Below are 11,769 nucleotides of genomic sequence, written 5' to 3'. Positions count from 1 at the left end.
TTGGAGCAAGTGGTTCTTGGCGCCATGCTAGTTTGATGCGTCTGGACAACAACTTACACGTCACGACATACGCGTCTTTAGGAATCGTTAAAGGGATCGTGACGGCTTTTTCATTGTGATGTCGAGGCCTCGAAACACTCGGAACCGGTTCCGAATTGGAATCGGATTTCGATTCCCATCCCTAATTGTAACACAGTGGTACCTAAAGATACGAAATTAATACATTCTGGAGTGGCATTCGTATCTTGATTTTTTTGTATAATGAATCACGTTATACATTAAATCGCATAATTCATACCATGCTCTCCTAAAACACATTTGCTGTCAGTTCCTCTGTTTGCCTGTCTTTTAATGCTTTCTCACTCCATAGTGGTGCTTAAGTGTAGTTTAGTTAGTTCAGCTCATTCTACTGACGTTATCACATGACTACTCGAGATCATAGAAAACACAGAAAACTAAAAGAGGAACTAACTTCGGCAGCCATTGCTTGGTAGTAGGGATGTCCCAGTGGCATAATTTTGCACCCGAGTCACCTGATTTTGGTAATCTGCCGAAACCCGAGTCCCGATCTGATACCGAAAAAAAAAGTTTTTTAATTTAAACAAAACTTTGGACATGTTACTGTGTCCCATATGTTGTTTTTAAACAAGAATAATGTAGAAAAATGGTTGTCTTAAATGCTTCATTGAATGAGTCCACTCAGATCCACTCATGCTTTGACACTTACGTAGCTAAGAAGACCCTCTCTTACAGTGGTATGAAAAAGTATCAGAAGGTTTTGGAATTTTTCACATTTCAGCATAAAATCACCATCAAATGTGATCTGATCTTTGTCAAAACCACACAGATGAAAAATACAGTCCTTGCTTTAACTAAAACCACCCAACCATTTATAGGTTTTTATATTTTAATGAGTATGGCATGCAAACAATGACAGAAGGGCTAAAAATAAGTACCGGTCAGTGAACCCATCTGCCCAAGAAGACTTAAAGAGCAATTGATACCAATTTTTACCAATCAGTTTAAGTCAGGTGTCTGCCCATTAACTGATGAGTGGTTTAAAGCTGCCCTGCCTACTATAAAAAAAGCACACCCTGTAAGATTTGTCTTGATGAGAAGCATTGTCTGATGGGCATCATGGCTTGGTCAGAAGAGCTGTCTGAAGACCTGCGACCAAGGATTGTTGATTTGTACAGTGCCTTCCATAATTATTGGCACCCCTGAAAAAGATGTGTTTTTTAGCTTCTAATTATTTTTTTTAATTCACGTAATATGGGACCTTAATGAAAAAAAAGAGAAAAATCCAACCTTCAATACGTGCATTCATTCAGTGGGGAAGAAATCCCACATAAAGAAAAAATTTGTTTGACATCAAATAATGTATGTCACAATTATTAGCACCCCTGGTGTTAATACTTTGTTCAACACCCTTTTGCCAACAAAACAAGGTCTGGGGACTGAGATGACCATGGGAGGAGCTTGATTTTGTGTCTGGTGAACCATTTCTGTGTAGATTTGGCCATATGTTTAGGGTCATTGTCTTGCTGAAAGACCCAGTGACGACCCATCTTCAGCTTTCGGGCAGAGGGCAACAGATTTTGATTTAAAATGTCCTGGTATTTCAAAGCATTCATGATGACATGCACCCTAACAAGGTTCCCAGGGCCTTTGGAAGCGAAACAGCCCCACAGCATCACTGACCCACCCCCATACTTCACAGTGGGTATGAGGTGCTGTCTACACGCCAACAAGCTGTTTGGGAGGCATGCACGGAGAAAACCTTTCCTCACTCACAATCATAAACGCAAACGTCTGGAGTTCGCCAAGCGGTATTGGTGCTTCAACTGGGACCGTGTGCTTTGGTCAGATGAGACCAAGATTGAGCTTTTTGGCAACAAACACTCTAAGTGAGTCTGGCGTGACATGAAATATGCGTATGCTGAAAAGCACCTCATACCCACTGTGAAGTATGGGGGTGGGTCAGTGATACTGTGGGGCTGTTTAGCTTCCAAAGGCCCTGGGAACCTTGTTAGGGTGCATGGCATCATGAATTCTTTGAAATACCAGAACATTTTAAATCAAAATCTGTTGCCCTCTGCCCGAAAGCTGAAGATGGGTCGTCACTAGGTCTTTAAGCAAGACAATAACCCTAAACATATGGCCAAATCTACACAGAAATGGTTCACCAGACACAAAATCAAGCTTGTGAAACATTATAGGAGAAGATTAGGTGCTGTTTTGTTGGCAAAAGGGGTTGTACAAAGTATTAACACCAGGGGTGCTAATAATTGTGACACATTATTTGATGTCAAATAATTATTTCTTTATGTGGGATTTTTTCCCAACTGAATAAATGCACTTGTATTGAAGGTTGGATTTTTCTCTTTTTTTTCATTAAGGTCCCATATTATTTGAATTAAAAAAAAAATATTAGAAGCTAAAAAACACATCTTACCAGGGGTGCCAATAATTATGGAGGGCACTGTATCTTTCGTATAATAATTTTCATAGTATGAAGCGAAAAGAGCTTTGAAAAACTCCTCGCAAAATGAAATTTTCGTGTATCGAAGCTTTATCTCGAGGTACCACCGTAAAATTGAAATTAAGTTGATAGCTGAATACAAATACCAATAATGTTATTTTGTAAAGAATCACATAGACACAGAAGTTTTGTGTGTAATTTATTGCATTACATTGGAAGTAAAAACAAAAATATTACATTATTTTTCTTTAAACGTCCTAAAAAATTTAGGCTAAAATCACCTTGAAGTACCTTACAACCCGTTTGACTTCTGAGCAACCAGTACAAAATTCCTTGGGGAAAAGTTGGGGTCAAAAAGCGGAAAAAGTTGACCACGCACACCTGTAGAGATATCAAAATTAGTCTGAATTTGAGCGTACACATGCCTTGAAGAAGACCGCGACTTACCGTTCTCTCTCAGGTACATGACTCGATCTAGCAACACCAGCGTCTCTACCACCGGAGCTAGCATTAGCGCTAGGCTGAAGAAGACCACCACCCGGCCCTGCTGCGCCAACATGGCCTCCGAGCGCCTCGCGTCAAGAGGCAGGGATGTGGGTAGGCCAACTCGGGCCAGACCCAAACGGGCATACCTGAGATGCAGCGTACAACTATTATCATCCGATCATTTCATCTTAGGATGTCTTCAGATTTATTAAAAAAAAAAAAAAAAAAAAACTATTAGAGCTAGTGTTATATTAGCCAACAACACTCTTGAGTGTCATTTTCTTTTGCTTATAATAGCATTCCCAATCCTAGATTCATAAGAGTGGGAATTATTCACAGTTGCATGCCGACCTACTGTCAAAAGAAGACCTTTGGTGCCAGTACAGAAAAACATGATTGGACAGATTTACTGTAAAGACGACATCCACAGTGTGCTATGACAAAGCTGCTATGCTAGCCCGCTGCTAGCCCATAGACTCCACCATCAGTTGATAAGACAGCTCCCAGAGACATTGCGCCTAGCCTTCCCGTAGGGGGCCGACCCAGGCAGAACGTTGAGTTGGCTTTCACTATGATCAACTTAAAAACACGCTGCGTTCTAACACCGGATTTAGGTGGAAATAGGACAAACGTTTTACTGCATACAAGCAGGCAGGAGTGTCTCGAGTGATTTGGTCAAGGATTCAAGGTAATTATTATATTTTCGCACCATGCATGCACTTTGAAACGTTGCGAAAAAATTCAATGGATAAAATTAGTGTAACTTTGGCTTGAAATATTTACGTAAACTGAACGATAACTGCCAGTTTTTTGCTTTTAACTAAGAATGTAGACTGTTTTGTACATATCGATGGAAATTCTGCGATTTTAGCCTTTATTTACAAGAATTTTCAACTCAAAAAGCTCTTTGTTTTGTGATGGCCGCCATGTTAGATTACACAATACCGTAAATTTGGCTTGAAATATTTACGTAAAATGAATGATAACTGCCCGTTTTTTGCTTTTAACCAAGAATCTAGATTGTTTTACGTTCATATCTATAAAAATTCTGTGATTTAAGCATTTATTTACAAGAATTTTCAACTTAAAAAGCTCTGTTTCGTGTCGACCGCCATGTTGATTACACAATACTGTAACTTTTGCTTGAAATATTTAAGTAAAATGAACAAAAACTGCCATTTTTTTGCTTTTAACCAAGAATCTAAACTGTTTTACGTTCGTATCTATAGAAATTCTGCGATTTAAGCATTTATTTACAATAATTTTCAACTTAAAAAGCTCTTTGTTTTGTGATGGCCACCATGTTGGATTTTGTATCTCGACGCAATAACGGAATTCAACCTAAATAAATTGTGATTGTATACAGAAAAATGCAAATTTTGCTTTTGTAGAGTAAAATTAAGACGATTCTGTATGCTTTCCTCAAGATTCTGATGTGAAAATTGAGTGATTTATTAGCTGGTCAAAAGTTGCACTAAATCCCACCCAAAAAAAAAAAATTAAAAAAAATCGAAGTTACTATTTGGGGCGAAAACATATACGTTAAATATTGCTATTTATCCTGAAGATGTAGGCCATTATCTCTGCATTTGGTGATTTTTGTGCAACTAGCATAAAACCTGAGAATTTATAGCCATTTTAAGTTTTGTTATATTTGTATAAAAAAATAATTAATCAGGATTTTATTAGGGAATGACTTTGACATTTTTTTATGTCGCTGCTCATGGAGACTCATATATTACTATGGAAGGTGCCTGTTTTGGAATTAGGTCGCTAGCGGCTTTGGTTTTGAAAATATTTGAATTTTTAAAAGTTTTTTGAAAATAGGCCCCTTATGGATCGGCCCCGTGTCCCGTCAACTGATAATGAAGTCTATGGCTAGCCATTTTTGTCTTGCTTGTTTTTTCTGTTGAATAGTTGTTTTGTAGAATATCCTCAAATGATTTCCTGTATCAATAATTGTTATATCTCCATATTGTGAGATCGTTATCGTGAGCCTTGTATTGCAAATTTTATCGTATCGTGAGGTACTTAAGAGGTTCCCACCCCTAGTTATGAATGTAATCTGTTTGACTCACTCATTGAAGGTCAACAAATGGGCTTTTTTCACTGTCTGTATTCCTGCCCTTCGTAGATCCGGCTTTGTGTCTGTGATGAAGACCTCCAGAGCGGCGCGGTAGCAGTGCGTCCTAAGCAAAGTGCTCTCCTCACGGAGTCGTGCCATGTAGTCCTCCGTGGCGTGACACGCCGCCTCCCGCGCCTTATAGGACAGCTGGTGCCCCGGCAGTCCCCGCACGTGTTCGCTCATTGGGTACCCGAAATCCCACGAGAGGGACTGGGGGTCTGATTGCGGTGAACCGGGAGGTCCGATCACCCCTGGAGGGGCGGGCTGCTCTTTGGTGGTGAGCTTCATGTAACAGCATGCCACAGAGGTGATGGCACAGATGTGAGGACATTTGATAAAATGGCGGAGGAGGGTGGGGCTGAGGTCCCCGCAAGCGTGCAGTCCTGTCAGGACCAGATCTCGCCGAGCATCCGGGTTGGGCGCCGTCGCCTCCAGACGGAGGTGCTCAGGGCACCGAGATGTCGTATTGCAGGGCGTTAACGGATCGTCACCATTAGCTTGGTCTGCGCCTAACTGCTGAATGAAAACTTCCCATGATGCTTTGGGGTCCACCCAACCCGTCACATGGCGAGGACATCCTTCGGATGATGGTGCTTCACAGGAAAACTTCTAAAAAAAAAAAAAAAAAAAAAAAAAAATATTTAAGTTGCCTTGATGAAAAGTAATTCTAATTCTCATCTAATTAGTACAGTAAAATAGACAATTGCTTGCATTTGATTTAATTTAGTATCAGTTTAGTAGTTAGTTATTTACAGTGGTCCCCAACTTTTCTTGCACCGCAGACCGGTGTGATATGCGCCTTTTTTCATGGACCGGCTACACGTCCAGGCCCGTCTGCGGTTTTGCTTGAGAGCATTTGGATGATCCAGAAGAGGACTGGGATAATGTGTTATGGTCAGATGAAACCAAAATAGAACTTTTTGGTAGAAACACAGGTTCTCGTGTTTGGAGGAGAAAGAAAACTGAATTGCATCCGAAGAACACCATACCCACTGTGAAGAATGGGGGTGGAAACATCATGCCTTGGGGCTGTTTTTCTGCAGCGGGACCTTGACGACTGATCAGTGTAAAGGGAAGAATGAATGGGGCCATGTATCGAGAGATTTTGAGGGAAAATCTCCTTCCATCAGCAAGGGCATTGAAGATGAGACGTGGCTGGGTCTTTCTGCTTGACAATGATCCCAAACACACAGCCAGGGCAACAAAGGAGTGGCTTTGCAAGAAGCATTTCAAGGTCCTGGAGTGGCCTAGCCAGTCTCCAGATCTCAACCCCATAGAAAATCTGTGGAGGGAGTTGAAAGTCCGTGTTGCCCAACGACAGCCCCAAAACGACACCGCTCTAGAGGAGATCTGCATGGAGGAATGGGCCAAAATACCAGCAACAGTGTGTGAAAAGCTTGTGAAGAGTTACAGAAAACGTTTGGCCTCCGTTATTGCCAACACAGGGTACATAACAAAGTATTGAGATGAACTTTTGTTATTGACCAAATACTTATTTTCCACCATGATTCGCAAAATAAATTCTTTAAAAATGAAACAATGTGATTTTCTGCTTTGTTTTCCCACATTCTGTCTCTCATGGTTGAGGTTTACCCATGTTGACAATTACAGGCCTCTGTAATATTTTCAAGTGGGAGAACTTGCACAATTAGTGGTTGACTAATTACTTATTTGCCCCACTGTATGTGTGAAATTATTACACATTATTATATCATTTCACATGTTGTTTTCACACCAAACCGCTAGAGGGCGCTCAACTTTAGCGGTAACTTATACAAACACATGAAAACAACTGAGAAGGGCACAACAAAATGGCACCGAAAAGAAAATAATATTCTGCAGCTTACAAGCTGCAAGTTGTGAAATATGCAGCCAAAAACGGAAATCGAGCAGCAGTGTAATGTTAGCATACTGTACACTTATTCAGTCTGTTGTTCCCTATTCTATTTTTAATTTTAAATTGCCTTTCAAGATGGCATGTCTGTTCTTGGTGTTGGATGTTATTAAATAAATTTCACCCCAAAAAATGTGACTTATATATGTTTTTTCCCCCTTCATTGCGCATGATTTTCATATCGTCCGAAAAATAAGGTAGTCCTATATTTTATTTAAATTGAATTAAACCAGTTGTTGTGTATCATTGTATTTTTACTAGGGTTGTCAAAATTATCGCGTTAACGGGCGGTAATTAATTTTTAAAAATTAATCACGTTAAAATATTTGTCGCAATTAACGCACATGCGCCGCTCAAACAGATTAAAATGACAGCACAGAGTCATATGCACTTGTTACTTGTTTTTGGGAGTTTTGTTGCCCTCTGCCGGCGCTTGGGTGCGACTGATTTTATGGGTTCAGCACCATGAGAATTGTGTAATTATTGACAACAATGGCGAGCTACTAGTTTATTTTTTGATTGAAAATTTTACAAATTTTATTAAAACGAAAACATTAAGAGGGGTTTTATTATAAAATTTCTATCACTTGTACTAACATTTATCTTTTAAGAACTACAAGTCTTTCTATCCATGAATCGCTTTAACAGAATGTTTATGCCATCTTGTTGATTTATTGTTATAATAAACAAATACAGTACTTAGGTACCGTATGTGGAATGTATATACTGTATCCGTCTTGTGTCTTATCTTTCCATTCTAACAACAATTTACAGAAAAATATGTCATATTTTATATGGTTTGAATTGCGATTAATTACGATTAATTAATTTTTAAGCTGTGATTGACTTGATTAAAAATTTTAATCGTTTGACAGCCCTAATTTTTACCTAATTGTTTTACATAATTTGTTCATTTGTCCCAAAAAAAAACAAGCAATGTATCGAAACAACTTTTTGTTTATATCTAATGTCCATTTTACGTTTATTAATATAATGTTCTGCAATTTCATTTTCATTTGATTTTCTATTAAAATTAAATCTAAAACAGTACTCATTCTTTGCTAATGCAATGAAAATCAATGTTTATATCACATTTTTTTATTCTGTTGGACTTCATATTTAATTTGAGTTATAAGTGTGTAAAGTACAAATGTAAATTTACTTTCTATAAACACTATCAGTGCATGATTCATTTATTCAATAGATTTTTAATTTAATTTCAATTAAATTAGTACTAAAGATTCTCATAAGCATTTAATTTTGAAATGAAATGACCTGTCTCTTCTGCCGCTCCTTCTCCAAAGCCCACAGCAGCTCTCCGTCAAACCTGTTCGCCATGGCAACCAGGGCAGGGTCAGCCTCGATGGCCGTCACCGACAAGCCGAGCCCGAATGACAAGTAGCGAGTAAGGTGACCCTGTTGTTGAAAAAATGGGAAGAATATTGATTTCGTGGTATGACCTTATATTAAAAAAACGGGGAAAAAAATCCTTTTCTTAAAACAACAGTCACGCTACCTGTCCTGAACCGACATCCACGATTTGATTGCACTTGGTCTGTTCGCAAAGTTGTTTAACAAGCTGAAATGCAACAACAAAAAATATAAAATACTTCTCAAAGGTGATAAAATTATGAATGAGTACCGTGCCCAGCTCGCGGATCTCATGTTGCTTCTTGGGCTTGACGTGTTTGCGGAAGGCATGCGTCAGCAGTGAGCTCTGGTTCTGGTTCTCCTGAAACTCTCTGGGCTCTGGTCGACTACCGTTGCCAGCTCGCGACTTTGAGAAACTTCTGGGAAAGGCCAAGGAGTGAGCGGTGTCCCGGAAAGCCAAGAGGGACAGCGGCCAAACGCAAGGGTACCTGAATAAGATACAGTAGATGCGTAAACCTCTGTTCTGTTGGAATTTAAATATAAAGAGAATTACACAGCAGCCAGAATAATAGGGCAGTAGGTGGGTCCCTGTTTTCCGAAATTTCCGGGTTCGTGGTGAGTCAGCAACCATTTGCTCAATAGACGATGTTTATTGATTAGAAAATGCAGAATAAATGAAATTTATTGATTACAATCCCACAAGAGCAAGCAACAAGTATCAAAACAAGAACAAGTGGTAACAATGACGTGAGATCTAGTTTGTCAATCCCAGAATCCCTGCGCTACCGTTACAGCACAACAAACTGTTCCTTAACAATGAAAATCGCTTACCGTTGACAAATGAGCGGGCAAATGAGCAAAGCGGCGAAGGAACAAAGCCAAGCGACCCGTACTTAATCTTCTGGCAGACTTCCGGGGATTTGGGGGAATCTCCCGACTCTTACAGGCACATCTGACGCGGGGACACAGGTGGCTACTCCCTGCCCCCACGAAAACGCACCACCCGAACTCGTGAGACCCCCCCCCCCCCCCCCCCCCGAACTCGTGAGATCCCCCCCCCCCCGCAAGGGTATGAGATTCCCCTCCAGTTGAGGCTCCTAGCGGTTAAAGTAGAATGTTTATTTAAGTTATCGCGGGAGATTCCCTCCTAACTATGGAACTCAAGCGCGTATTTATGGTGCAAAACAAGTTATCTCGTGAGATTCCCTCCTAACTATGGGACCCAAGGTGAAAAACAACAGAAGTTGTTACAATCTAGGTCACAGAAGCAATCATACATCACAAAGGCATAATGTGCTAATGTTAAGACATCACATAATATTTTCCCCCATCAGTCCCACTCTTTGGGCTTCCAGGGTGGGGCCTCCTCCCATGATATGAATTTTATGTCATATCGCTCAACCCTGTATCACTGTTTGATTATATATTTAAAATAGAACTCAAGTAACATATTCAGTCGTGTATGGTAGCGAGCAGTGAACTTGATTTAATCACTGGCATCAAACGATAGATGAAAGGACTGCATAACTCATTAGTGTCCTTGCATTATTAGTCATTGCTTATAATGTTTTGATGGTGTCATGTATCTCCACGTATTGTTTGTAAATATGACTGTGAATTTTGCACTGAAGCATCATTTCAATAAAATAATTAATCGAATTGTAAGCACAATATCGGCCAGAAAAATTGCAATTCTCGTTTTTTTCCTCGTGATGTACAGGTAGTCCCCAGATTATGAACGAGTTCCCGTTCTTATGCTGGCGACGTAACCCAAATTTTCGCAGGAGTCGGAATTAACCCTTTAAGTACCCCAAAATAACTATCCAAAAAGTCCAAAAGTTTTGAATTTTGTACAATGATGGAGGGTACACTGCCCTCTGGTGGCAGAGTTGGGTCTGGCTGGACGTCGCCTTGTATGACTGAGAAGCAGACTCAGATGTCTGACATGGATAAAGGTTACATAAGGCTGTAAGTTGTTTCAGCTAATATATGTTTGTGTATGCATTTTTACAAGTTGCAAGTTTACAGCTACAGTTTGCGGAGTTACATGTGAGCGATTTGCTAGGAGAATTGTAACTACATTAGCATTTGTAGCATTTAGGCCAGCTGACTTTTGCTAGGCAAATTAGGCTATTTTAATTTACAAAATTTGCATATTGATCAGACAAGATGGATGTTTGAACACCAATTGTTTTGTGCCAAATGTTTTATTGTTAAAATGTGTGTTGTTTTGAATATACTGTAAATGTACATATATGTGTGTTACAGCTTTACAAATTGTCAAAAGTGAAGGAAGAACGCTTCAAAAAGCACAATTGCTGTCAAGCTGACCAACTTCACGTTTAGTGAGGACGGAACTCGTCATATTAATAAAGTAAAAAACAAGATGCTACGAGGTACAATACGGCACTGTTTATGCGGCTAAAAAACTAAAAAACAAAAACAAAATGGTGGACGAGACTCTGGCGTCGTAAAGTCGAAATCGTACGTCGTATGATTGATGAATTGCAAACTTATTGTTGACTGTGGGGTAGGAGTAAGCCACTAGAGGGCATGCATGCGCTTCCAGTCACAGCCTTCTGTGATATAAATGTTGTGATTGTTTACCATGTGTTTGTTGAATCTATTGCTATAGGTCAATACGCAGCATTTTCTTTGAATAAAGTCGTCGAATAACAACTAAACAGATATATTCTTCAATTTTCATTTATCTAAACAATGCTTTCACAGCGGCTTTGGATATGAATGTCACGTGACTAAACTTGGAAAATACGACAGGCATAAATGGGCTGATGACATGCTGATTTACATTTATAATTTTTTTTTTTTTTAATGGCGTGAAAAGACGGCGTTCTGTACCTCCTGTGTTCATGTTCAGCATTCAGCAGCAGCTCTGCTATCTGCGGATAGGACAAATGCTGAAGAACAGCTTGCCAGCTGACAGGCAACTTGTGCCATAAATCCTCAGTGAAGAATTCCTGTTTAATAAACACAACATGAAGCTATTTTACAGAGTTAGCTCACAGAGTCAGTCAAAATGTTACTCACAATGATGTACGACTCCGACAAGAATTTGTAATGTGATAGAAAACGAGTAATTTTGGTGGCAAGCTCATTCTGTTCCTCCGTAGAAAGACTAATGTGTGGTCCCTCCAGCATGTTTTTTTTGTTCTTGCTTCGGTATTTGAGAAGTGAGGAGACACGCTTGGGGCTAAAAAGTAGATAAAATGTTAACTAAATGAACCCACAGGTCTAGTTAAATACTGGGGATGATGGTTTTATTCTGTTTAGCTTCATTGCTAATTTTCCAAATGTATAAACGCTGGTGCATTCAAGTTTTCTGGAAAATCTAAGTACAAGTGTTTCACGTCACAACAGAGAAAATATACAATACAAACGGAAAATAATTCA

General features: G+C 39.5%; 1 protein-coding gene across 1 annotated transcript; it reads right to left on the bottom strand.

Moving 5' to 3' along the window:
• Window positions 1–2,673: 2,673 nt before the first annotated feature.
• On the bottom strand, window positions 2,674–11,721 carry LOC130915216 (methyltransferase-like protein 25B). The gene is made up of 8 exons (XM_057835082.1): window positions 11,407–11,721; window positions 11,218–11,336; window positions 8,630–8,846; window positions 8,504–8,566; window positions 8,263–8,403; window positions 5,047–5,702; window positions 2,930–3,114; window positions 2,674–2,863 (listed from the first exon to the last, which is right to left on the bottom strand). Exons 1-8 carry the CDS (start codon window positions 11,515–11,517, stop codon window positions 2,775–2,777), a joined length of 1,581 nt encoding a protein of 526 aa, XP_057691065.1. The 5' UTR covers window positions 11,518–11,721; the 3' UTR covers window positions 2,674–2,774.
• Between the last annotated feature and the right edge of the window lie 48 nt (window positions 11,722–11,769).

This window comes from Corythoichthys intestinalis, chromosome 4, assembly GCF_030265065.1.
Source record: "Corythoichthys intestinalis isolate RoL2023-P3 chromosome 4, ASM3026506v1, whole genome shotgun sequence".
NCBI lineage: Eukaryota > Metazoa > Chordata > Actinopteri > Syngnathiformes > Syngnathidae > Corythoichthys > Corythoichthys intestinalis.
The sequence above is the reverse complement of the archived record's forward strand: the minus strand, read 5'-3'. Positions and strand labels throughout refer to the sequence as shown.